Source organism: Balearica regulorum, chromosome 1, assembly GCF_011004875.1.
Source record: "Balearica regulorum gibbericeps isolate bBalReg1 chromosome 1, bBalReg1.pri, whole genome shotgun sequence".
NCBI lineage: Eukaryota > Metazoa > Chordata > Aves > Gruiformes > Gruidae > Balearica > Balearica regulorum.
Genome location: NC_046184.1, coordinates 215072974 through 215099836, shown reverse-complemented (window position 1 = coordinate 215099836; position 26863 = coordinate 215072974). Strand labels below are relative to the sequence as shown.

At 46.6% G+C, this 26863-nt stretch overlaps 2 protein-coding genes across 4 annotated transcripts in view; one reads left to right on the top strand and one right to left on the bottom strand.

Moving 5' to 3' along the window:
- MYO7A (myosin VIIA) overlaps positions 1-20163 on the top strand; it is a 104082-nt gene extending 83919 nt beyond the window's left edge. For both annotated transcript variants that reach the window (XM_075742532.1, XM_075742531.1), the window contains 21 exons: positions 1021-1140; positions 1869-2042; positions 3311-3538; positions 4635-4805; positions 5812-5929; positions 6223-6349; positions 6464-6633; positions 6741-6931; positions 7468-7592; positions 8313-8470; positions 9147-9300; positions 9415-9570; positions 9981-10086; positions 11777-11890; positions 12472-12559; positions 13171-13277; positions 14148-14333; positions 15088-15204; positions 16297-16380; positions 16913-17032; positions 17780-20163. In XM_075742532.1, coding sequence (XP_075598647.1) covers positions 1021-1140; positions 1869-2042; positions 3311-3538; positions 4635-4805; positions 5812-5929; positions 6223-6349; positions 6464-6633; positions 6741-6931; positions 7468-7592; positions 8313-8470; positions 9147-9300; positions 9415-9570; positions 9981-10086; positions 11777-11890; positions 12472-12559; positions 13171-13277; positions 14148-14333; positions 15088-15204; positions 16297-16380; positions 16913-17032; positions 17780-17869 — 2904 coding nt within the window. In that variant the 3' untranslated portion in view covers positions 17870-20163. The remainder of the gene's footprint in view (positions 1-1020; positions 1141-1868; positions 2043-3310; positions 3539-4634; positions 4806-5811; positions 5930-6222; positions 6350-6463; positions 6634-6740; positions 6932-7467; positions 7593-8312; positions 8471-9146; positions 9301-9414; positions 9571-9980; positions 10087-11776; positions 11891-12471; positions 12560-13170; positions 13278-14147; positions 14334-15087; positions 15205-16296; positions 16381-16912; positions 17033-17779) is intronic.
- A 189-nt stretch (positions 20164-20352) lies between these two features.
- The window catches only part of GDPD4 (glycerophosphodiester phosphodiesterase domain containing 4), a 39073-nt gene continuing 32562 nt past the window's right edge, over positions 20353-26863 (bottom strand). Inside the window, exons 13-16 of one of the 2 annotated variants that reach the window (XM_010300629.2) lie at positions 25564-25711; positions 24405-24487; positions 23155-23237; positions 20353-22322 (exon numbers count right to left, since the gene is read on the bottom strand). In XM_010300629.2, coding sequence (XP_010298931.1) covers positions 22291-22322; positions 23155-23237; positions 24405-24487; positions 25564-25711 — 346 coding nt within the window. In that variant the 3' untranslated portion in view covers positions 20353-22290. The remainder of the gene's footprint in view (positions 22323-23154; positions 23238-24404; positions 24488-25563; positions 25712-26863) is intronic. The other variant, XM_075742547.1, reaches the window with a different exon arrangement.

The following is a 26863-nucleotide window of genomic DNA, read 5'->3' as shown; positions in this document are numbered from 1 at the left end:
GACTTTGGTGGGAAGGTTCAGTCACAAGGAAGGAGAAATAAAAAAAAAAAAAGTAATTTACATAGTTCAATATTAACAGCATAATTAAAACTACACTTTTACACAGAATCAGCTGCTTGCAATCATTTGCAACATCTCCCGTCCATATAACCTGGCTGTATTACCTAGTTATTTCAGAGTATCTCTGTAAGTTACGATTGACAGAGATGTCTGTCTCTCTAGCCATGTTATTTATGGATTGATAGTGTTATAGAGCAGTCTGTGTTACTGAAGGAACAGCTATGTGTTATCATTCAGAGATCTCTTTAGCTATCTATAAAGTCTCTCTGAAAAACATGATTTACAGAACTATTAGTCTTAGCTACCCTTTTGGACAAGATATTTATGCAATATTTTTAAGTGTATTACCTTCATATCATAGAAGTCACTGGATTTAATTTTCTCTACAATAATGTGGTTGTATTTTTAACATACAGTGAAGTGCTTCAAATTCTGGTTTAGGATCTTCTAAAATGCAATTTAAAATCTGACTAAAGAAACATCTGTTTAATGTAATTGTGGAAGATCTTTTGTATTGGCAGCTAAGTGTTATGGGTGGCATTTGCTTACAATTCCAATGCTGGATCGTTACTTATAGGTCTTTTTCATTCACTCCCATCTTTTTGGCCAACACTCAATAACTTTTTATAATACATCTTTAAATGTAGAGATAGAAAACAGTGGCAGCAATAGCAGGAACAGAGAAGCTGTAGCACTAGCTTAGGCCAAAGGTCTTTCTAGGCTGGTATCTTATCTCCACCAAGGCAAGAAATGCACAGTGTAAGAACAAGGCAAGGATGCAGACTGTTCTACTCTCTCAGCCTCCAGCAATGTGGTGTAGCAACATCCTGAGCCTGAGTGGCATCACTGCTGTTGGCAGTCCCAGAGGGCTTTTCTGCAATAAACCATGTGGTTTAACCTTTGCAAATGCTTGGCCTCTAGAGCCAATGGTCTAACCAATGTGTTCCCTGCTGCCAAAAGTATTTAAGGAACTTTATCAACGGAGGTCCCCCGGGTTATGCTCCCTACTGCGAAGAGAGACTGAGGCGGACGTTTGCCAACGGGACAAGGACTCAGCCACCCAGCTGGCTGGAGCTGCAGGTATGAGCCCCTCCATCTCCTCCCCAGGCAGCTGAAACTCAGAGTTTGACCCTTGCATTGTCACAGGAACCACATCTACGGCAGGACAGAAAGTAGCGTGAAAAAATGCTTATTTCTCTTAAGAATTTTCAGGTATTTCCAAGACATTGCATTCCCCCTGCATCCTGGCTTTGCTCCAGAGTATGCTGAAGATCCGTCCCTTTGGCTACATCAATACTTGTAAATTAAATGTGCTTGAGAGTACTCTTGGGCATTGAGGCCAGCTGGTGCGGAGCAAGCCCCCATGTATGCTAGGAAACTCTTCCAGATGAAGGTGGTTGCAGGCAAGCTGCCTGCTGAGAATGGTCCCTGGGAGTTTTTCGAGGATAGCTGTAGCTGGAATAGGCACAGTTTGTGCAATAATTGCTCATTTTCTATGTTGTTTGCTAGCAAAGACAGCTGTGCCTCAGTGCCCAGGAGCATTCCCAGGCATGCTTGGATTTATTGGCTTGGGCATTTTGATGACTGGATGTATTAAATAAAAAAATCTGGGACTTCCAAGTGGTTCCAGTGGCCAACCATACGTTATCCTCTTGAGAAGTATGTTATGGTAATGTTGAAAAGCAGCCAGTCAGAGAGATCAAGAATTAGAAAATGGTTACCACAGTTGGTGGAAGAATGTGTAAGTAAATAGTCTTGATGGGATTGAAATACACACGCATTTATAAAGTTTGACTTTAATCCATTAGGCAACCAAGTCCAAGAAACCCATCATGCTGCCTGTCACATTTATGGATGGGACAACAAAAACACTGTTGACCGACTCTGCAACAACTGCTAAAGAGCTCTGTAATTCTTTGGCCGACAAAATCAGCCTGAAGGATCGATTTGGCTTTTCGCTTTACATTGCACTTTTTGACAAGGTATGTCTTAAGTTATGTTTCTGACCAGCTCTATGAAAGAAGAGGGAGGTTCTCGTTGCTGTCACTTAACTTGCAGAGGGCAGAAGGACCCTGGGCTCTGAGCAAATGGCCAGCCTTGAGGTCAGGAACAAACATTTCTATAATGCAAATGTCAGTATGACTTTCATAATAAGAGTAGTCAAATGCTGGAGCAGGGTTGCAGAGACACAGAAATCACCCTCCTTGGAGATATTCAGAATTTAATAGGAGAAGGCACAGAGCTATCTGATCAAAGATTGTGGTGGCTTGACCCTAGCTGGAGGCAGGTGCCCACCGAAGCTGCTCTATCACTGCCCTCAGCTGGACAAGGGAGAGAAAATATAATGAAAGGCTCGTGGGTCAGGATAACGACAGAGAGAGATCATTCACCAATTGAGTTGAATTGCTATTAAAACAAATAGCCTAAATTTTTATGCAAGGGAACAACTACGTTTAATTGGAAAGCTGGTGGTTGAAATTAAGCTTCTGAGATCAGCTAAAATCTGAACTGTCATACCTGCATTAGCATTTAACCCAATTTATTTAACCTAAAAACATAACTTTCATCAGAAATGCCATAAAGAAAAAGTGAGCATAAATAAGAAGGGAAAACAGACCTAGGGTAAAACTTCATCAGGTGAGACAACAGCTGCAAGCCAATAAAACAGAATTATTCCTACAACTGCTGTGTAAGAGAATGAAGTATATTCTCACCTCCAGATGTGGCCACCTCTGCCTGTGGGTGAAGAAGAAAATGGTTTAAACTCTATATTCTTGGTCTTTTTTGGGGAGACATTCATCCAGGGATGTTCAGTCTGAGGAGATACAGTGCTTTAGGGCCTCATACTAAACCACAGTGAGAAGAGAGAAGTGATAAAACTTGTGTAACAGGACTGACTTTTTATTCTGGTTTCGTCTGATGCTTAGCATGGTTGGATCCAAGTCCATGATTTTGAAACAGGGTGGTCCGAAGCACAGTATGAATAAACGGTCTTTATAATGGGACCATTGGTTTTGCTAATTCATGTTGATGCTCTTGTTCATTCTGGATGGGAAATTGTGGCTCAAAAAAATGGCTCACCCAGATATGCTGTACACCTATTCAATCTTGGCTGGCTAGTAGAGGTACATACTTTGATTTATTTTGATTAGAGGAGAAGTCTGGATAAGTGACTCAGAGACAGATATCTCTACCTAGAGAGGTCAGCATTTAGTCTGGTGAATGCCACATTTCCCTCTGCCCTGACTAGGTCTCCTCGCTGGGAAGCGGCAATGACCATGTGATGGATGCTGTGTCTCAGTGCGAGCAGTACGCCAAAGAGCAGGGAGCACAGGAACGCAATGCACCGTGGCGGCTCTTCTTCAGGAAGGAGATCTTCACTCCTTGGCACAATCCAAGTGAGGACAATGTGGCCACCAATCTCATTTACCAACAGATCGTGAGAGGTGTGAAATTTGGGGAGTACCGGTGTGACAAGGTATGTGATCTCAGCAGCTACTGGTCTAGTCCAACATGTGTCCTTGGCATGGTGAAATAGGTTTCACCAAAGGGGATGAGAAATCTTCCTCCCTGAACAACTGCTAACTTGGGGATTATGGTGTTCACTTGGGAAAGAGTAGCTACAGGAATCGTAGAATGATAGAATGGTTTGGGTTGGAAGGGACCTTGAAGATCATACAGTTCCAACCCCCTGCCATGGGCAGGGACACCCTCCACTAGCCCAGGTTGCCCAAAGCCCCATCCAACCTGGCCTTCAACACTGCCAGGGAGCCAGGGGCAGCCACAGCTTCTTGGGGCAACCTGTGCCAGGGCCTCAGCACCCTCACAGGGAAGAATTTCTGCCTCCCATCCCATCTCCATCTCCCCTCCTGCAGCTTCAGGCCATTCCCCTTGGCCTGTCACTCCCTGCCCTTGTCACCAGTCCCTCTCCAGCTTTCCTGGAGCCCCTGGAGGGACTGGAAGGGGCTCTAAGGTCTCCCCGCAGCCTTCTCTTCTCCAGCCTGAACCAGCCCAACTCTCTCAGCCTGTCTCCATAGCAGAGGTGCTCCAGCCCTCAGATCATCTCCGTGGCCTCCTCCGGACTCGCTCCAACAGCTCCATGTCCTTCTTGTCCTGGGAACCCCAGAGCTGGACACAATACTGCAGGGGAGGGTCTCACGACAGTGGAGGAGAGCGGGAGAATCACCTCCCTTGACCTGCTCGTCATATTTGTTTTAATGCAGCCCAGGACACGGTTGGCTTTCTGCCTGCAAGCGCACATTGCCAGCTTATGTCAAGCTTCTCATCAACCGAACCCCCCAAGTCCTTCTCCTCAGGGCTGCTCTCAATCCATTCTCCACCCAGCCTGTAGTTGTGCTTGGGATTTCCCCAACTCATGTGAAGGACCTTGCACTTGGCCTTGTTGAACTTCATGAGGTTCACATAGACCCATCTGTCAAGCCTGTCAAGGTCCCTCTGGACGGCATCCCTTCCCTCCAGCATTTTGACTGCACCACATAGCTTGGAGTGATGGAGGGTGGATGTTGAGGTGATGGCCTGGTTAAGCATTAAGTTGGCTTGTTTGGCTCCCACAGGAAGAAGATCTGGCAGAACTGGCTTCCCAGCAGTACTATGTGGACTACGGGTCAGAGATGGTACTGGAAAGGCTGCTAAATCTAATTCCATCCTATATCCCAGACAGAGAGATCACAGCTTCAAAAACAGTGGAAAAATGGGCTCAGCTCATTATAGCTGCACATAAAAAGGTGGGGATAATAGATCACCTGGCAAGGACCAAGGTGTGCTTCAGTAGCTTTGTGTGCCTTTTAAACATACGTCAGACATCATAGCTCAGCTCTTAGCCTGATCTGAGGCTAGATCAGAGAGAAAGGGCATGTTTTGTACAAGCCATATTCAGCTTTACCACTGGTTTTGAGGCAAGATCTGACAGAAGATGACAACCTGCAGAGATTCACTGTGAGAAGCAAAATGCCATCTCTGGGGTTTTGTTCCTGTTACACAGGATTGTGGTGTTATTAGTTGTATTACAGTGGCAGTTCATGTCTCCAGGCAGTCAAGACCTTATTGTGCCAGGCATTGTATAAAACTTCCGAATTCCATAACATTTGTGACACCCTCCCACAGCGACACCTTCCATAACTCATTACCTATAACTCATGATCAGCCGTGAGGGTTGGTTATCTAGGCATGAGAATTGGCTTTCATTTAACAGCAGGATCCCGCTTCAGACTAAGCATCTACGTGTGTTAGGAGTCTCACCTCCCATTACTGTCAATGAAGACCCAAGGATGCAATTCAGTTGGATCTTGCAGGCACTCCATCAGCCTGTCAGCTACATACAGAAGTCTTAGGTCTCTGAGGATGTCTTAAAGGAAGCTAGATGCCTGTGCTTAAGGGGGGTCTATTGAGCGTTTGTTTCCAACTAAAGGACTGTCAGGCTAAAAGGTAGACACCTACCTACTTTAGGGAAACCCAAAGTTAGCTGAGATGAATCCCACCCAGTCTGGTTGGTCTAGATCTCACACAGTCTGCTCAGAGTGGAATTATTCCCTGAAGCAGGAACCAACATTTTGCCAGGGCTTTGTCCAGCCTGTCACATGTTCCTGTAGGACTTTGGCCCTTAGCCTCATTAGGACCTAAATTAATATTAGTTCCAAGATCTTCAGGTGATGTGAACTGGTTTTGTTTGCTCTCTTCCTGGCAATAACTTGGTTTGTGCTTCATGTTGATTGTAATTTGCTTTGTCTGTAGGGAATTTATACTCAGAAGAGAGCAGACCCCAAAAAAGTCAAGGAAGAGGTAGTGGATTTTGCACGTTTCAAGTGGCCTTTGCTGTTTTCTCGGTTTTATGAAGCCTTCAAATTCTCAGGTGAGTCAGTAGAGCACATCCATGGAGCACAGGATGCTCCAAAGCAAAAGGAAGGAGAGATAGAGACTCCTTAGGCAAAAAAAGTTAATGGACCATCTAGCTGGTCTGGTTTAGACACATTATTTTTTGGTGCATCCTGATTAACATTGGTTCAAGCTATGACTCTGCCACTATTTCTCTAACTAAAAATAACACTGAGCTTTTTGATTATTGCATCTTCCTTTGAAATGCACAGATTTTTCTATATCCTTAGACCCTTCATGAACTGATTATATGCCTTGTCTTCAATCCAGGGCCAAGCCTGCCTAAAAATGATGTAATCGTAGCTGTCAACTGGACAGGCGTGTACTTTGTGGATGAACAGGAGCAGGTTCTCTTAGAGCTCTCTTTCCCAGAGATCACAGCTGTGTCAAGCAGCAGGTAAGAAGGAATAGACTTAGGTGGTGATCTCACCCTAAAACAGCCTTTTTCCAGGCTGTGACTCTTGATGCCATTGTCTTTCCTGTTTATGTCTCCTATAAAAATATATCCCAGAGGGGGAAAGCTGCAAGGACAGAGTTTCACCTTGGCCACCATTAAAGGCGATGAATACACTTTCACCTCCAACAATGCAGAGGATATCCGGGACTTGGTGGTGACCTTCCTTGAAGGACTAAGGAAAAGATCTAAGTATGTGGTCACTCTCCAAGACAACCCAAACCCTGGTAAGTAAATGGTCCTGGCCAGTTGTAAACATATAGATAGATTAATTACTCCCAAGGGATTTGGGAAAAAAAAAATAAAATCAAACTAATGGTTATTTTTCTTGCAGTGGGAGAAGAATCTGGGTTTCTCAGCTTCCTCAAAGGAGACCTCATAGTTCTGGACCAGGACACGGGAGAACATGTGATGAACTCGGGGTGGGCTAATGGGTTCAATGAACGGACCAAGCAGAGAGGGGATTTCCCAACAGATTCTGTCTACGTCTTGCCTACAGTCACCATGCCTCCACTGGAGATCGTGGTAAGCTGTCTTAGAGAATGGCACGACTTGATACAAAGTCAGAGGCGGACAAAGCCTTTCTGAAGAGCTTAGATCTGGACAGAATCTCCTTGACAATAAGGTGGATACCAGAGTGGCTGAGAGAAGTAACAAGTCTGAGGCAAAAGTGATCTCAGCCTTTTCTCTGGTCTTTGAACAGCCCAAGCTTGTGACTTGGAGTATCCATGAATCCTGCTACATCCATCCATCTGGCCTGATTACTTGTAGGTGTATTTGCGGTTGGTGGGTACATTCATGTATGGAGCTGTAGGACCAAAAGCACATTCTCTTCATTAAGAAATGATCCACACTATGAAAACTTTTGTCATTCCTTGCATTAGTGAGTGAGAATGGAACAGAAAAATGACAATTGCACAGTTCTTACTATTAACTGGAATTAATGGATTATTCTTACTCATTGTTCTTCTTTCCATTTTGTATCTGCTACCTCTTTCTGGATACATCGAATATATATTATATCAAATATACCAGGTGACAGAGACTTTTTCATCCCACAGGCACTGGTCACGATGACCCCTGATCAACGACAAGATGTTATCAGAACCTCTCAGCTGGCAATTTCTGACAGTGAAGAGAGGGTAAAGCCGTACACCTTGGAGGAATTTTCCTATGATTATTTTAGGTGATTTTTTTAAAACATCTTCAAAAATTATAAGAGTAGGAATCCATCTCCAGGTAGCTTGGGAATCAGGGAAATTTTTTTGCCACTGGAAGAGACTCTGAATATTTCCTTGTGTGACTTTGTACAACTGCAACCTCCAGTTTAGGTCATGGCATTTGAGCTGTAGGTTTTCCATATATAAGATTTTATGAAGAATTTCTTCAGCTTGGTTCAGCACAGATGTAACAGTGTGAAATTTGGTATTATGTGAGAGGCTCTGCTTAATTGTCTGATATTCATTTCCTATGAGCCCATATACACCCTCAGACCATATAGGCAGCAGCTGAATTAAATGTGGACATTTTCATCTCAGCTCCAAAGACTTAAATGTGCACCAGACTGATCCCAAAACTCCCACTCCTGTTCAGATGGGCTGGCAATCCAAACAGGCAGACCAGATCCTCTGGGATGTCTTCACCCTGGTAGGTTTGTCCTGCTAGGCAATATTATTTCAGTACTCCTGCTCTGACCACCCATCGCCGTAATCATTCCTCTTCTGGTTAGAAGGTTTTTTGGGTAGAGAAGGTTGTTTTGGTGTCAGTACTTGGGTAAGATCCTTAAGAGATTTTTCCGAACCTTAGGAAAGTAGAAATGGTTATCTTTGGGTAGAACTGGCCACAAGAAGTCCCTTTCAGCCCTGTAACCTCTCCACCTTTCCTCTTGTTTTACCTTTGCCCCCAGGCCACCTCCCAAGCACACCTTGAGCCGGGTCATGATCACCAAGAACCGTGGGAAGGACAAGCTGTGGTGTTACACCCGTGAACCCATCAAACAGCCATTGCTGAAGAAGATCCTGGGCAGTGAGGAGCTGTCCCAAGAAGCCTGCATGGCCTTCATTGATATCCTTCCACTGCCTGGGGCGAGCCCTTGGGCAACAGATCTGACAGGCAACGAGCTAAGCAGGGAGCAAGCTCTTTAGAGCCCCAAGCAAAGCCAATGGAAAGATCTGTAGTCTCTCTTAAGTGCTTTGGGACCATGTCAGAGGCTTGGGTCTGATCCTGAAATCTGCACTCAAGCATCCTTGAGGTCTGAGGGGTGTCAGTACTTCCTAATAAATGAGGGCCAGGGAGCAAGTTATTGAGTCCTGCCGGTCCACGCTGTTTAGCGGTTAACTCACCAGCTCATGCAGAATAGTTGCAATATGGCATGATGGTGAAAGTTGTCATTTGGCTTATGTTACTGCAGCTCCACTGGTGTCTGACACTAAATGAAAATGGGGTCTTTTACAGTGGTACCTGTATGTGTGATCAGGTAAGACATGATAACACGCAGCTTTCTTAGGTCTACATATCCTGACCCCAAAACGATTCTTTCAACCCAAAATGATGCACGATAAAGGGAGAGAGCTTGCTGGACATTTCCTAAAGCATTTTAAAGCCTTTACCATACACTGTGCCCCCTCCACCAAGTTGAAGCCACTTCTGTAGTCATGTGTAGGATGTCTTTAATCACATCGTCCACAGAAGGGCTTCCCCAAACATCCTGGTTAGCTGATCCTTGACTCCTACCTCCCACCAGTGCTGAAGTATATGGGTGACTACCCATCCAAAAGGACCCGCTCAGTCAATGAGCTGACAGACCAAATATTTGAAGGTGCCTTGAAAGCTGAACCCCTGAAGGATGAAATCTACTGCCAGACCCTCAAGCAGCTCACGGACAACCACATCAAGTAAGAATCATTCGTTCTCCTTGGCCCGAATGCACTAGCCTGTGTTGAGCAAAGCAGATTTGGAGTGTCCATGCCATGAGTGATTTTTTTGCTCCTGGGTCTCTCCTTGTGTAGGTACAGTGAAGAGAAAGGCTGGGAGCTGCTGTGGTTGTGTACAGGCCTTTTTCCTCCAAGCAATATCCTCCTGCCTCATGTTCAGAGGTTCTTGCAGTCCCGGAAACATCACCCCTTGGCTGCAGACTGCATCCAGAGACTCCAGAAAGCCCTGAGGTACCGCATCAAATGACCTCCTAGTCCTGACTATGACACAGCATCCAAATATGCATGAGAAAATACGAGTAGGAGATATTGGGCTGGTTGGGCGGACAGTGAAAACTCACAGCTTTTCTCTGCATTCAACCACGCTGAACAAAAGGGGCATTGAGTGGAGGATGTTGCTGATAAACTGTGTGTGGGAAAACTGAGATTAATTGTCGGTTTTGTCCAGGTCCACTTAAGTCACCTACAACCTAAACAAATATACATTCCCCATTACAATTTTTTCTTCTTTTTAGGAGGGAAAAAGCTAATATTAAGAAAGTAGCTGAAGTTACTCAAAAAAGAATGTGTATTAAAATGGAGGATTTCAGCAAAGGATTCTTGTTTTGATGCTGTAGCACTTGCCACCTCCTGTTTTGCAGGAATGGATCCAGGAAGTACCCACCCCATCTGGTAGAAGTGGAAGCCATTCAGCACAAAACCACCCAAATTTTCCACAAGGTTTACTTCCCTGATGACACCGATGAGGTAAATGGGGGAGAAGGAAATTCTTCTTTTCTGTCAGAATGGCTGTTAATGTTCTTATTCAAATATGAAAAGAGGGTAATATTGGTTCTGATTCAGAAAATTCAGCCTTCCCAGAAGACCCTAGACCAGAGCAGTGTAAGGAAAATACATCTTTATCTACCTTGACCAGGTCAGGGGTTTGATTTACTGCAATTCACATTTTTTAAGATGTGGGTGCTATGCTAGTGATCACTGGAGGCTTTATAGTATGGCCCCAGCAAGAAGGAAACTGGCTGGGTTCATCTCCATTCACTCAGTGGTTCACCAGCCTTGGATATGTTATTTGCAGCTTAGACTGACAGATATTGTCCACCCAGCTATACCCAGCAGGCTACCACGATGGGGCTCCCTGGGGACTGGGCAGACTCTGGCAGCACTGGCAAGTAGGTAACTGAAATTATACCTTCTGACCTGAGATGGCACAGAAATCATACCTGCACTCAGGATCCTCTCATTAGGCATCTTACATGCTAATAAGGCAGCTAGTTATACTGATGCCAGAGTAGATATGCATGTCCTTGCAGATACTGCTGTCTCATGCTACTGATTAGTCTTCCTGTGAGGCTTGCATCTCTCTCCCCACTCCATGCCCTTGGGCACAACTAAATTCTTGTATTTCCAAGTGGGTTTATGGGTAAAGCAGTGCACATGGAAGAAAAAGGATGGTTCCTCTCCAGGAGCTGTGCATGCTTTTGTTTATCTGTAATGGAGAGTTGAGAGAACTGCTGGGATTTCTCATCACTTCAAGTATTTTTTCCTACATGACCAGCAATAAGCATGAGACTGCTTTATACACGTGCATCTGTGTGAGCACCAGTAGAAGGAGGCGGTGGGGACTTCTGCACCTGTATGGGTTTGCTGTGATCCCTTTGGCCATGGCAGTCACCCAGGTGGGCTGGCAGAGGAGCATCACCCCGGTACAACACGTATCTGCACCAAAGGGCTGCTGAACACCAGCAGCACTGAGCTCCAGGCAGTCTCTCATGGGATATGGAATATGGGTCCTGGTGATTTGGTGGTTCAGGCTAACAGAGTCATGCATATGGTGGTCAGAAGCTTAAATTCCTTAAACTGCTATGAACTGAATCTCTTTAAGTGGGCAGAACAAAACTGAGGCCAGGTAAATGCTGAGCACAGCTCAAAAGGCAAAACAAACAGGTGCTGGGATCTGAAAGCAGGTGGGACAGTCCTTTAGATATTCCATCCACACATAAAGTAGGAGTCATCTCCACTCTCCTCAGCTATCCAGAAGTCAGGCATTTGGTCAAAGCCAGGCATCTGACCTCCTCATCATCAGTGGAGAGACAGTTGGGACAAATCTGCCTGGACATCTCTCTCTCTCTCCACTGCCTAGACAAATAGCTCTGAGACCTAACTGTCAGGTCAGAAGAGTCTCTTGCATTGCCTGGGGAGCCCTGAATAAGCCAGCACAGGATATAGGTCATAAAGCACAACAGTACAGCAGTAGCATGGCTGAGCTTCTGCAAAAGCCCCCTCCCATGCCCAGAACCACAATCCACGATATCACTGATTTCATTGGTGGTGGGCACCTAAATCCCTTCATGTGTCTGAGTCTAGAATTCCTCAAAGAGACCAAAAAGTGAAAATTAACCTTGAGGAGGCAGTGGTGAGGATCTTCCTTTCTTTGTAGGCATTTGAGGTGGAGTCCAGCACAAAAGCCAAGGACTTTTGCCAGAACATCTCCAACAGGCTGCTCCTAAAATCCTCTGAGGGCTTCAGCCTCTTCGTCAAAATCTCCGACAAGGTGAGTGACCCACCCAGAGGCTGGGGTAGCCCTGAGGCACTCGGGGTGACCCACCTGCCAATGGGTGCACATTGGTGGAGCCAGAGCTATCTGTACCCTCACAGGTCAGATGCATTTCCCTGCAAGCAGTGTGGTGTTTCTAAGTTAGATCCAACCTGTTACAGGTGGGATTTGCAATCCTGCAGCCCTGGCTTACAGCAATCATCCCAAAGGGCTTAAAACACAGATAGGGAAAGTTCTCATGAGTTGTTGCTAAGTCGGGTTTATAAGAAAGGACTAAGTAAGAAAAGCGTGCAAGCTTAGAGCTATCTCAGGCAATTGGAAGAAATCTGTGGAGATAGCCATCATGAAGGGAAATTAATTGCTCGGGTTAAACAGGAAGCTACAGTAAGGAGTAATGGGTGAAATTAGAGACAGAGCCTGCAGCAAGGTGCTGGCAGTGGCTTTCTCAGTTTGTAACACATGAGTGTAACTGGGATAAAGCGGTGAGCAACAACTACAGGAGATGGGGCGATGGCCAACCCTGCCTGTGGCCTCCTGCCACTTGCTCAGCCTTTGTAACCATGTGCTGTGTCTCCCAGGTCATCAGTGTTCCTGAGGGAGATTTCTTCTTTGACTTTGTGAGACACCTGACAGACTGGATAAAGAAAGCAAGACCTGCAAAAGATGGTAACAGTGACTTTTCTCCATTGTGGGTTACACAAAGCCCTCCTAGAGCCGTCCAGCCCTTTCAAACAAGATTGACCACACAGTCTGCCACGTCTGTTGGGCCACACTATTGTTGGTGTGCTGTCTGCACCAGCCCTGGGGACATCACCTGGGAGATGATCTGTCCAGGAGCAGCAAGACCTCTGCTCCAGGGCTAGACCTGGCCCCTACAAGGAGCACCTGCTGGTGGGCAACTCTCCAGGGCCTGCCTGTGGGAAGGTTTCAGTGGTGGGATTCATCTCACCTCGCTGCCCACATTCATAGCGGCGCTGGCTGAAGCTCTGCTGAATGTATCAGTGGCTGCAAGGTACAGGTGCCTCCGGGGGGTAATTCCTCTGTCCTGCTTTAGGCATGAGCACTATCATTGAAGTGCAATCATGCAAATGAATCCAGACACTCTTTCCATTTTATTAAAGCTTTGCAAGGGAAAGATGAGGTTTTCTCTGCAAGGTCACAGGCCATTTGGCCTTGTGAGTGCCCCTGTCCTTCCAGGTTGTGACAGCACATGGCTTGCAGGGACACCAATTGCAAGCATTGCTCTTACATATCTGCTCCCTACTTCCCTTGCACAGGTATAGTGCCTTCCCTCACCTACCAAGTGTTCTTCATGAAAAAGTTGTGGACCAATACAACACCTGGAAAGGACTCGATGGCAGACTCGATCTTCCACTATTACCAGGTACTCTGGGAGCCTTAGGAGTGGAGACTTGGGAGGAATTAGGAATGGGAATGGGTTACAAAGAAGGAAGAAAATAGGAGGAATTCTTGCCTTAAATAGAGCACTACAAAGAGCACTGATGAGTTGCACGGCAAGGAGCAGCCTTCATGCACTTTAGGGTAACCAGCTCAGCTGGAATTTGGGCCAGCTGCTCTTGGGTGGGCAGCAAGAAACAGGAGAGAGCGTGTCCTGCTGGCAGCCTCAGCAGGAAGGCTCAATTAGAAGCACCCTGAGGGTTTTCATTCATCTCCATTCATGGAGATGAGCTGTGATGGTAAGTTACAGTTCTTCTGCTCTTGTTTCTTCTGGGATGCAAGAGACACCTTCATGTCCTAAAGCTCTCTCTCTCACACACACATACACTCCTTGTGTTCTTGCCTGGATAAAGCGGTTATCCCAATATGACTGTATCCCTTAATGCTTGAGTTGGTCACTTGACACATTTTCAGACACTTTGGGTAATGAGGGAATAGATTTTTTTTAAGTTGAAAAAAATCCCAGAAAACCCTTTCATTTCCAAGTGGCCATTACTAGGGGTGGATTTACTGGGATGGGGGAGGTGAACAAGACTGTAGATTCACACACCTGACAGCTAACATAGGGACCTCCCTGTTCCACATAACAGGAGACTGTTTTAGACCAGAGAGGATCTTTAAACATCTGTGTGGTCTCAGCTGCCTCTCCACCACACTCAGCACAACAACTATGAGTGTTCCCAGGGCACAGCCTCTTAACCAGGGACTGGATACCACCACAAACTCCATTTAACATCTGAGGGTGAAGGTCCGTGGTCATACCCTCTATCTCTGAATCGTTCTTTCCTCCATGCAGGAGTTACCAAAGTACCTGCGTGGCTACCACAAGTGCACACGGGAAGAGGTCCTGCAGCTGGCGTCTCTCATCTACCGGGTGAAGTTTGAGGATGACAAATCCTATTTCCCCAGCATACCCAAGCTCCTGAAGGAGCTGGTGCCTCAGGACCTTGTCCGCCAACTCTCTCCAGATGACTGGAAAAGGGTAAAAACAGCAGTTTGAGTCATATTGGCCTGGCTGAGGGAAGCCCAGCATTTCGGGTGACTTATCTGACATTCAACATCAAAGTGGGGCTGCCAGAATGAGTGACCCATGGTCCCTCTTGAGCCTTAGCAGAGCTGTAGCCTCCCCAGCATCACCAAGAGGAGGAATTGTACATGTGCGTTCATACAAGCATGCCTTGCAGTGGGTTTTGTTTGTGCAGCATGTGGCTGTGGCTGCAGTCATGGATGCAGCTCCATATGGACACATGCTGAGAGACAGTCTCGTGTAAAGGTCTGTTGTTTAAGTCAGACTACTGAGCAGAGGGGTAATTGTCCCTGCTTTACACAGGTGGAGCTGTGGCGCAGGTGCAGACAGGTCTAGACCCATAAAATAACGTAGGTGTCTCACTGCCAAGAAATAGCCTGAGACCTTTCTGTTTCCTGGGACTTGAACTCAGCCATGTGCCCAAACAGCGAGCTGTCAGCTTCTCTGGGTTGAAGGTCTCTCAGTCTCCTCTGCTGAATAAATTGGAGGATCAAATCTTATAATCTCTTTAATGGAGTCACCAGCACAGCTCATCTAAAGAAAGAAGGACCTGCCTTGGTTCCAGACCTTGCTCCAGTGACCAGCCAGCACTTTTGTGAAGCATTCATTGGAGCAGAGACTAGAACCAACCATCTTCATGGGACTGATGCTAACATCCCTGGTGCTAGGTACTGCAAACCCTCCAGGTCTGTTGTGTTCTCTGTTGCAGTCCATCGTGGCATACTATAACAAGCATGCAGGCAAAACAAGAGAAGAAGCCAAGCTTGCCTTCCTAAAGATTATCTTCAAGTGGCCTACATTTGGATCAGCATTCTTTGAAGTGAAGGTACCTGCCCTGTTTGGGGATTCTCTGGCAGCTTTCAGCCAAGGTCAGGAGCCCTGTATCACAGAGGGTTGCCAGGTATGCAGGGTTGTCCCAGTGTCTGGACCAGACTGGAACAACCCTGATGAAGCAGGGAAAGAGTGTGAGACTCTCCATCAGTAAAGAACCGACACACTCATTTATTGCTGCCCTGCCTCTTTACACAGAGGCATTGTAGAGCTTCAGCATATCTCAGTCATTGGGTCTGTACTCGTAGCTGTGCTGCTGAAGAGCCAAGAACCATTCTCTGTTTTGCCAAGGCAAAGGGGAATGTGCAGTTTCCCAAGGGATGTGTCTGCATACACCTGAACCAAGTCCAGACCACTCACCACAGCACCAGGCTCCCATCAAAGACAGTAGAGTACTCCAGACACCTTACTGCAACTCCCTCTTCTTAATGACCACACAGTGAGCCTGGGCTGGAAACAAGTTCTGAAATTACTCATCAGTTCCTTGAACCTGGACACCCCATTTTCTGTCATGTCCATCTTAGATGGCATAAGGCATTTGATTATATCCTGTGATTTTTCCACCAAAAGTGACTTGGTAGCCAAGAAATCCGTGGCAGGGCCAGGAGCTGAGCCCCCATACCTTGTGCCCTACCTCACCAATGGAACAAATTGAAGGTCCTTCATGGCACAGGGCTGGGAGAAGGGTTTACCAGAAGGAACAAAATTGAATGTAAAGATCAGAAGGTGACAGAGAAGTGTAGTCTTGGCCTGGAGGTTCACAGCAGCAGCCATGAGGAGGATCAGAGGGACTGGAAGGGAGAAGAGATGTCTGGGGTTTGCCAGGCTGTCACAGCTCTTCCTTGCCAATGGTAAGGAACTTAATGCTGTCAGCAACTTACCTACTGGTTATCATGCATTTAGGAGATCTGTACTTAACTAGACAGTCCTGACTATTGCTGATACCTTAATGACCTCTGTTTAAACGATAAACTGGGTAGCAGTTAATGGGCCAACAAATGCTGGCAAAAAACAGGGAGAGAGGGAATAGGAAGGGGTCTGATTTTGCATGACACATCCCCTAACCTGTTCATCTTATTTCCAACAGCAAACTACAGAGCCAAATTATCCAGAAATCCTTCTAATTGCCATCAATAAGCATGGAGTCAGCCTCATTGATCCCAAAACCAAGGTAAGCAAAACCGAAGTCTTCAGCAGATGCTCCTGAGCCCACTCCCCACCCCCTCACAGAGGTCATCCCAATGAGCATGTTGTTCAAAACTTCAGGAGTTCTCATTAAACCTAGTTAGAAAGGCTGCATAGTCAGAAAAGTTTCTGGAGGCAGAAATTCACTGTTGCACAGAGCCAGCCCAGCCTTTTTCAACAGTGGATGGATTGGGAGTATCAACTGTTAGGGTCCTGTAACTGGAGGATACACACACTCCTTCTTTAATCCTTTCACAGACATTAGGACAGGAACTGGAGTAAATGAGGTCCTACTCGTTACTTGCACCAGCCACGTGGTCATTCTAGTATGAGAGTCCTCCTCAAGCACTGGAGGAGCATCTCACTGCCATTTCCATGAGGCCATGGTACAGTCTCATCTCAGTAGACATCCTTGGTCTGCTTTGATGGAGAGTGAACAAGGATATGAGAGGTCTCCACAGCGCTTTGTGAAAGTTGAGGCTCTCGTGTGTTCAGTGTCAGTCTTGTGTTCCCACCAGGATATTCTCATCACTCACCCCTTCACCAAGATCTCCAACTGGAGCAGTGGCAACACGTACTTCCATATAACCATTGGCAATCTGGTGAGAGGAAGCAAGCTGCTCTGTGAGACCTCCCTGGTAAGGAGTGTTAAAGATTATTTGGCACAATTAGACCAAATCCTGACTTCGGCAGGCAAAATTAAATGCTTCCAGCAAATTGTGTCTCAGGGATTCTCTGGGCTGAAAGTGGTCTCTTAGAAGAGCCCATAATGTTGGGGGTTTTTTTTTATTCTGTATTTCCCATGGCTCTGTTTAATGGATCAGAGCTCTCACCTGGTCCATCATCCAACTTATGAGCAAGCCTGAGGTGCTTGGGACGTTGCCATCTCAGGAGCATGGGACACTGCTCCCTGTCACTGGACTGAAATGCATATTAAAGCAGATATGGGCTCAGGGGGTACTCTTGAGCCCTTTTACCAAGATACTTTGCCCAGCTTGTCCCATAGTAACAGTCACAGCAACAAACCTCCTCCTTGACTATCTTAAACCCAAAGCATGAAGGATAAAAATTCCTGTGGATTAATTGTTATTAATTTGAGGCATTTGGTATTTTGTTAGCCATTTGAAAATCCAGGTTCCATCCAAAGCTCCTTATGTCCTTCAACAGCATCCTGAGATTTTGAGTTCCTTCATCTCATCATTGCAAATTATGCTTGGACTGTGTTCCTTGTGGTATCATTTTACCCAAGGAGAACCGTGGAACAGGCCAAAATGTATTTGAAAACCTGAAAGTCAACAACTGAAAGCCAATGGGTTCAGGAGGGACAAGCCAGAGACTGTAGACTGTGCTTTAAAGGCAGGTAACATATTCTCTCTCCTCCTCAGGGGTACAAGATGGATGATCTTTTGACCTCATACATCAGCCAGATGCTAACAGCCATGAGCAAACAGAGGAGTGCAAAGGGTAGCAAGTGAACTGCAAGAAGTCACTGGCAGGTGGCCATGGGGCTAATTCACCAGCTGAGGCCTGTGGGATACCCATGCAGCTGGGGGAGAACCTTTGCCTCCCAGATGTGGAAGATGAGCCGAACACCGTCAGGGAGTTCGCTGGACTCCGACCTTGAGGGTTCAAATCCCACCTCCCCTTCCAGCGAAGACGACTATCTCTGACCTTCTGTTCTCCTTCCCCACTCTGCACCCCGACTCCATCTTAGACCTCAAAGGTTCCCAGGGGACACCACCACTCTCAGATAGTGACTGAGCAAAGACACTCCAGCAGGAGGTTTGCCCAAACCCAATGGTTGGCATCGCAAAGGTTCTTGGAAGAGGTTTTTTGTGTGTGTGTGTGTGTGCGTGTGTGCATGGCTTGTTTTGGTTTGGTTTGGTTTTTTTCTTAAGTAAGAGAGAGCTATCGGGACGGTAACGGCTTTTGGTGAGGTTATGGGCATTTCAGGTTTGAAGAGGAATGACAGAGCTCCAACCTATGCTGGAAAGCTATCCAATGAACACTGAAGGGCTTGGTTTTTGACATTACAAAAGAATACATTGTGTTCTTTAGAAGGACAGAAAGAAAAAGCAGGCTGGGAAGAGCACATTTTAACTAGGAATCAGAATAAACAAAGTACTGATTGAAGAGGCTAGAACTAAAGTGCTGTCTGTGCAATGCTGGAAATATTTAAAGAACAAATTTTAAAGTTTTGTTTCTTCTTCTATTTATTTTTTAAGATATTAAAAAGGAAAAAAAAAAAAAAAAGCCCTGCATTTCATGCTAGTATCTGGATGCTGACTTGGGGCTGAGGGCAACCTGCAGGACAATCCCTTGCCCAGGGATTCCCCCAGAGCCATGATTACCAGAGCCTGGAAAGGCGCATCTTTCCCAACTTACAGGCTCAGCTGGAAGTGAAGCTTGGAAGACAAATTATCTCCTTTTGCCCTCTTTGTCCAGGCAAATTGAGCCTGGGAGGATCTTCACTGCAAGCTTCAATGTGGATGTGGGGGTTTTGAAGTCTCCATGCTTGGAAGACTGAGACCAAGCCTGTGTTGAGCTGTGATTCAAACACGGACTTGGCCATAAGAGTTGGAAACAGCTAATGATTTTATTGTGCTTTTGTGTATGTTGCTGTATAAAATGGCTCTTTTATGGGTCCCAGCTGGACCTGAACCACTCACAGCAAGGGCAGGCCCTTGATTTTGGTGGGCTTTTCTCCATCTTTGGTTAGCTGTACTAATCTGCTGCCCGGTTGTCCCATCTTTCACCCGATGCCACGCAGTGTGGACCAGCCTTCTTTGGAGCAGAGGCGGAACCTGCCAGCAGAGAGGAGGCTGAAGCCATGTTGTGTCTGAGGGGATGCAGGGGAAGGAGCCTGGAGTGCCTTTCCAAAATCCAGGCTTCAAAGGAACATGTGCCTGGGTGTGTGGCATCAGGAGGGGTGACAATTGTCCACCAAGATCTGGTGCTGGCATCACTAACACTGAGTGGATCTAAGTAGATGTGGGAGACCTGTCTTGGTCCTGTGCATTGGGCTGAGTTTGGCTGCTGTTATAAGAGTCCATATTGTAGGATGTTGTGTGTTGTTCTGTTAAGCTCAGCTGGGCTCAGTCCTCCAACACTATGGCATGCCTGTCAGAGTTGGCAGCACTACCTACCAGACCTCAAGGAACATGACAACTAACTGGGATGCAGCAGTGACTTTGGATCTTGGTTGCTCCACCAAAGTGAATGAGATGCTGCACGGAGACATCCACCAGCCAGCCAGGGCTGCTAGGAGATCCCCTTCCTCCACCGTCCCCCCTACCCAAGGCATTCTGGTGGCAGGAGCCAGACAAGGTGGTGACACCAGCCAAGGCTACACTGGGAGCCGAGCTGCCTTCTCACCATCCATCTCTGATGCTTCTTTCCCCTCCCCAGCTGCCATGACCCAGCTATCCTAGGGATCCCACCTGCCCTTGGACACGTGCCCATCATCCCCACCGCCACCACTGCTTTTTGTGTCTTCAGCCATCCCTGCCTCCCACAGCACGCTCAGTAGACGATGCAGCACAGCAGTGTTTTCCAGCGCTGTCCAGGGCCAGTTTTCCCCCCCCTGCTACCACCCTCATACCTCCACTCAAAGCTCTGTCAGCCTCCCATGCACCCCACCATTTTGGGAGGTGCCGGGACTCTGTGTGCGTGTGCCTGTGTGTCATATGTATTAGCGTCTGCTGGCCTCTTTGTATTCACATCAAGTGATGTAACATGAAAAACGTATGTCCAAGCGAAATACTCTAATTAAAAAAGCATCAAATGGTTTGTGGGAAGCTGTTCTGCACTGCGCGGTTGTGGTGGTGTCTCCGTGGGGAAAGGTGGGCACAGGGCTCCCAGGTCCTTTCTGGGAACAGGACTTCTCCTTGCAGAGTAGGACTCCTGGTGACAGTATCCAGCAATCGGGAGCAAATCATCAATGTGCATGGACAGGAAATTAAGTGAAATCTTTTATTTTGGGTAAAAAACACTGGAGCCTGGGGGTCTTCATCATCCTCTAAGACAAGAGCTGGTTCTCTAAGCCAAAGTCCAGTTTTGAGCTGAACCTCTGGATATAAGAAATACTGGGTGAAAAGTTTGTGTGTGGGAGTCAGACTACCAGCCACATGCTTAATGGCATTGCAGACCCTGCTAGCTGTGAAGCAGCAAAAATAGTAGCTGAGATATGACAGGGCATAAGGCATTGAAGGAAACCACAGGTCTAATTTTCCAGGCTTTGCCTGGACAAGGTTTTTGAGGATGAGGAAGGTAAGTACAGGGAGATATCACTGCTTAATGGCCAAGCAGCAGCTAAATACATGGCTGAAGGTGTATTGAGGTGTTTTTTCCTAATACATGTTAAAAGCAGCGGTTGGGGGATCACAGCCAAGTCCCTCACCTGGACATCAGGGTACAGGCTGAGGACCCCACGGCGCTCGCCATCTCTCAACCATCTCCTAATTTTGCTGCTTACGTACCTCCACAGGAGTGGTACCCACAAAAAAAAAAAATGAACACCACCAGTAGCATCTTGTCCCCATGCTTCATAGATCTGGAGCTACTCCACACCAATCCACCACCCCTTTAGCACCTTTCTAAAAGAGGATGCTGCTTCTTGCATGTCTAGCCTCCAAAATACCCCCAAATTGTAACTTGGAAAGGTTTGAGTGCTTCTCAGCACAGTTAACTCTGAAACCTAATGCTTCCCTGTCACAATTCACTTTATTTACCAAAAACACAAAGCTACATGAGGCTTAGGTATGAGAAAATGTCTATAGCCTAATTCAGGTAAAGACTACTATTTTCTTCCCCTTTCCCAGTCTCATGGAATAAGAACAAAACAGGATAGGAGAGCTAAAATGTATTTAGAAGAGCACTTGCAATTTACAAAAAAAAAAGGTGTTAATACCTGTTCAAGTAGAATTTATGGCTTAAACCTGGGAGATGCTCACATCTCCCTTGTAGAACAAGGCATAGACCCCTTCCCCCAATGTGCCAGCAGCCACTGGGAGAAATGTAAATCAGAATAAATCCCAGGGTGCAGAGCTTACATAGAGACCTTCCCAAGGGAAGAGCAAACAGGACACTTGGTGGGACCAATCCACATGCAGCTCCATCCTTCTGAAGAAAAGCATTGTGCTCTTTGTCATAGTCCCAGTAGTTACAAGGCCAAGGCACCAGAGTCCTTCAGAACCCATGGGAAGATATGCCCTCACCCACAGCCAAGGGGAAGAGACTGTCCTCTTAGGGTCTCTGGCAGGGCAAGAGTGGGGAAAGGGAAAACCTAAGCTGCCCCTGCCTGCGTTATGAAGAGGTATGGACCATGGTGAACTTGACCATCATGATGGGGCTGGTGTGCTCTTGGAGATGGAGGAGACCTGAGAGGAGGGAGGGAGTGTGTGGAGAAGAGGCTGGTTTGACAGGAGAAATGTGGGCAGCCATGAACAAGGAGGACCAGAAGAAGCTCAGATGTTTGCAGTGTGTGTAAAACACAGCTGTGGAAACAGAGAGCTTACATATGGCCGGAGAGATCACAGGATGATTGCTCTGTGGGATGCCAGTGGTCTCAGAGGGAAATGGTGGCTCCCATGTGGCTGCTGCATCTCATCATGGTGCACAGTTTCTTCACGGCTCCAACTCTGTCTGTGCTCCCCTATACCCCAGAGATCCCTGCCAGGCACAGGACTGCAAGAACAACTGTAGGAGAGGAAGGTCGGTGCTCATCTCTGGCAGCGTCACAGAGGCAAAGGCTTCTCCACACCAGGAAGATCTGAGCCCCCCCCGCAGCTGGCCTCCATAGCAGGTTGATATTTGCATTGCAGAAAGGGGCAGCAGGGGAGGGTCTGCTCTCCAGTCCTCATTGAGATGGCAGGTCCGTGTCCCCTCCCTGTCCCTGTCAAGCCATGACAGCCGGCATGTCGCTGAGCTCTGGAAAAGGGAACACGCAGTGAGCTACTGAAACATCTGCAGTTGTTTTACCAGCCATCATGAGCAAATAGAACCTGGCTGAAAATGCATGCAGCCCAGGTCAGGTCATTCTGTCTGGATGATAGCTCCATGGGTGCAGAAACGTGGTGCATGGCAGGGTCCCCAGCCGATCCCACCCTGCCTTGCTCAGAGTGCTCAGCACCTCTGGGCTCTCTTTTAACAGCATCACAGAGTAATGCATATTGGAAGGACATCTGGAGGTCTCTGCCCCAACCTCTGCTTGAAGCAGGGCCAATTAGATTGAACTGCTCAGGGCTTTGAACATTCCTGAGGGTGCATATTCCCCACCTGTCTGGGCCCCTGTTCCAGTTTCTGACCACTCTCATGGGGGAGATTTCTTTTGCTTCTCTTTATATCTAGTCAAAATTTCCAAGGTTGCAGCTTGTGCTGTTGTCACTGCACAACCAAGAAACATTTGGCTCCATCTTGTCTACAACCTCCCATTAGATGGTTGCAGACAGGGATAAGATGTCCCTTGACCTTCTCTCCCACTGTGCAAACCCAGATCTCAAATGGCCCATCCTCCAGCTTAGAGGCCCCAATCTGCTTGGTACTGGAGAGCCTCTGAACTGGACCCAGTGCCTAGACATGGCCTCACCAGTGCTAGCAGAGGGGAGAAGTCACTGCCACCTGCACCTGAGACAACCCAGGATGCAGCCATCCTTCACCACAGCACAGGCATCCATCACCAACCTCTCCACCAGGACATTGGTACCCCTGCAGAGACAGCCCGGAGCAGGATGAGGCTCCCGGCTCTCCTTGTCCTGCTCACCTGTCCTGAACTTGTTGTAGGTGCCACTCTCCAGCATCGGGCCACCATCATGGGCACAGCAGGAGAAACTCCGCTCTCGCCACCTGTGCGGGGTAAAGCACCTGGGTCAGGCCACCGCTTGCTGTGGTTCCCCTCGCAGCTCCCTGATGCCCTGGTCATCTTTTTTCTACATGGTTATGGCAGGAACTGCCCTGGTATTTTGGGATTTGCTCAGGTCCTTACCGAGAAGAGACTCCATGTACGCAACAGCATTTTGAAGGCAACTTTGTGACTAAGCTCTGTTTTCTAAGAAATATTTAAGACTTCAAAAAAACCCAGAAATGTTTTCAGCTGCTGGTTCCTAAGCAGCCAGGGAAATTTAAAAATTGTGATTTTGGTGCATTCACAAACCTGACAAACAAGACCATGCAGGGCTCTCAGGCACTGCTGATGGCCCTTCACTTCCAGCAGAGCCCTTGCTGCAATGCTAGCCCAGAAGAGGTTGTTGTTTGGCAGGATCAAAAGCATCTTCAGGGCCCTGGGGAATGCACACACAACATGAACAGAAGCCTGGAGGAGAGAGGCATGGGAAGGTCTGACGGTGGTGGTGATGCATTGCAGGGGTTATTGTGAACCACTCTGCAACTTGCAGCCTTGAAAGCAAGGTGGAAACTTCTAAAGCAGGGCTTGGGGAAGGACTGCTGAGAGCAAGGCCAGGTGAGAAAGGGAAGGAGCCACTTTGTGCCTGTCCCATGAACTCCAGTTTCCCCAGTAATTAGAGGCAATGTCTTTGGCAGGATGGGAGGAAACAAAATGTGGTGTCTGTGACACTCGGACATTTTCATATGGGATGATGGATTTCCTCAGGGGCTCTGCCGTATGCAGACACTACACAGGGTGGTCAAATATTAACACTGAGACCTTTCCTCCTAAGTCAGTCCCATAAAATAGTGTATGTCTAAATAGTAAAAATAGAAAAATCAGTTCCTCTCATCAACTTTGATAACTGGTTTATGTTGCTACTGAAAATACATCAGGTCTCCACTGACTCCTGAGGGTAGTGCCAAAATGGAAAGGGAAAATGAGAGCAAGCAGGAGAAACAGAGAGGTATTTATTTGGAGACTTTCAGGGCTTTCTTCTAGTTCCTGAAAGGACATAAAATCTTCTCAAGAGTAGTTTGAACCCTTCAGATCACCTGGAAACATCCCTCCTTCTCTCCAACTGGCACAAAAGATCCAATTAGCATGGCCATTAGCAACTTAGTAGTTACCAGTGCAGAGCAAAGATGAGTGAGATGAGGAGCACAGAGGTCAGATCTGTCAGGATCCACATGATGTTGTACTGCTGTGGAGTCTGGAAGAGAACAACAGAGGATGTGTCCACCACCAGGACCCCGAGATATGCAAAAAAGTTGCTCAAGCTCTTTCTTGCTGCTCAAATGTGGCCATTCAGCTGCCTGGTTTGCATGTGCAGTAACATCCCTCAGGTGTTTAAAACATTTGGTGGCATTTCAAAGTGGCCACTCACCAGTGGGTATTGGTGCCAAATCATCATCCTTCATAAAAACAGGTCTGTTGTGCGGCCAAGAAGATTGTACCACATCACAGTGACTATAACAGGGAACTCTTGTTTGTACAAGAAGGTCCTTTAGTTCACCGTGCTTGCCTCCAATATTGATGTCAACTGGTGGCATCTCATTTTCACTGGAAAAATTGTCTTTCATTGAGCACCAGAGGGTCTGGGGTGGCTCCTGCTTTAAGTCTAAGAGCATCTGAAGATTCATCCTTAGACTGGACACCCACCCACCCTCAGAATGGACTGAAACATTGCAGTTTTCTGGATGGGAGCATCGTAAAACCTACTTCAAGAGTGTGAAACCAGTTATTCATAGTAGTAACCTTTAGGCTGGGACCAGTGCCCCAGGTGCTCCTTAGCCCTACAGTTGTCCAAGTAGGGAATAGACAAATTATGTGAAAAATTCCTCCCAGCAAGGAAGTGTTATTTCTATGGTTGTTTCCCTCGGACTTGAAGGGCAGTGGGAAGCCATGGGAAATGGAACTTCTGTCATCAGTAAGGTGCTTCAAAAGCTTAGAAATGGAAATTTTCATCCATCAGAATGTGCCCTGAAACGCCCTTCCTTTCTCCCCACACAAATCTCTATATGACTTCTTTTCACTCATCTCAAGGCCTAAATTGCAAATCCTAACAAGTAAGGTGATTCTACCTGAGCCAAGAAAAGAGAGGAGAAGGGTATGGTCATACCTGGAGTGGCTCATGGGTGTCAGGTAAGCCAGGTTTCAACTTGGGTCCTTTTCATGCAAAGGGTCATATACTTTATTCATGCATGAACTGTCCTGTGGTCTCCAAAGGTAACCACAAACATCACAACCCTACTTCCTACCCCTGGGAGGGGGAGGATTTTCGCTTACCATGAGGAAGAGTGGCTGGCTGAGATTCTTCAGTGTTTGGACAGCATTGGTAGTCACAGAGTGTGCCCCAGAACACCATGCCAGGGAGAAAAGCCATGGTTCATTGACCACATAAAGGTTGGTGGTGATGTTTGCCTCAGCATATTTCCTTTAAAAGACCAAAAGTCAATAGCTTTCATTAAGCAAGCAGGTTAGTACTTCCTTTGGGCTGAATCAAGGAGAAAGAAATTTTCTGTAGGAAAGACTTGCTTTAGGACCTAGATAAGGAATGGAAAGGAAAACCAACCAGCCAATAATTAATCATTCACAATTGGTCAAAACAGAATAGCTGATCTGCTGGAAGAAAATGCAGTTAAAATGTCCAAAAGATCCAAACTTTGCTTACTCTTCTGCCATATGAATCAATGCAAAGATGTGTTTGTAATCTCCCAATAGTGTGTTCACAACCACCTTGAAGCTGGCTAACTCATGTTTGTTATGTTTGCTGCATCAACTCATAATTTTTCAAGTTATTATGAGCTATTGAAACTTAATATGTAGTAAGATCATACTCTGTACAATGGTAAAGCAATGTATCATCGATATCAGCATTTGTAGATCTATCCAGGATCTACCCAAATGGATCTACCTAGGTTTTTACATCCTGTGAAAATTATCATTGAGTAAACATGAACATTGCTCTCATCCAAAGGATTAAACTTTTTCTTTTCTTCTTTGTTTTTTTTTTAAAATTAGATTTTTGTGAATGGGAAGGAGCAAAAAATCCTATTTTTTTGGCACTCCAGCCAGTGTCAGCTTCATCGGGTGTCCAATTTAAATGCCTCTATGCAGATGCACGTAGCATGGGGAATAAACAAGAAACATCTGGCTCCATCCTCTCTACATCTTCCCATTAGATGGATGACTGGAAAAGGGGAAACATAACCTCCATTTTTAAACAGGGAAAAAAAGAAAACCTGGGAAACTACAAGCCAGTCAGTCTCACCTCCATGCCTGCCAAGGTCATGGAGCAGATCCTCCTGCAAACAGTGCTCAGGCACATGGAAAATAAGGAGGTGACTGGTGACAGCCAACATGGCTTCACTAAGGGCAAATCGTGCCTGACAAACTTGTTGCCTTCTACAACAGGGTGAGAGCATTGGTGGCTAAAGGAAGTGCAACAGATGTCATCTACCTGGACTTGTGCAAAGCATTTGACACTGTCCCGCACGACATCCTTGTCTCTAAATTGGAGAGACATGGATTTGATGGATGGACCACTCGGTGGATAAGGAATTGGCTGGATGGTCACACTCAAAGA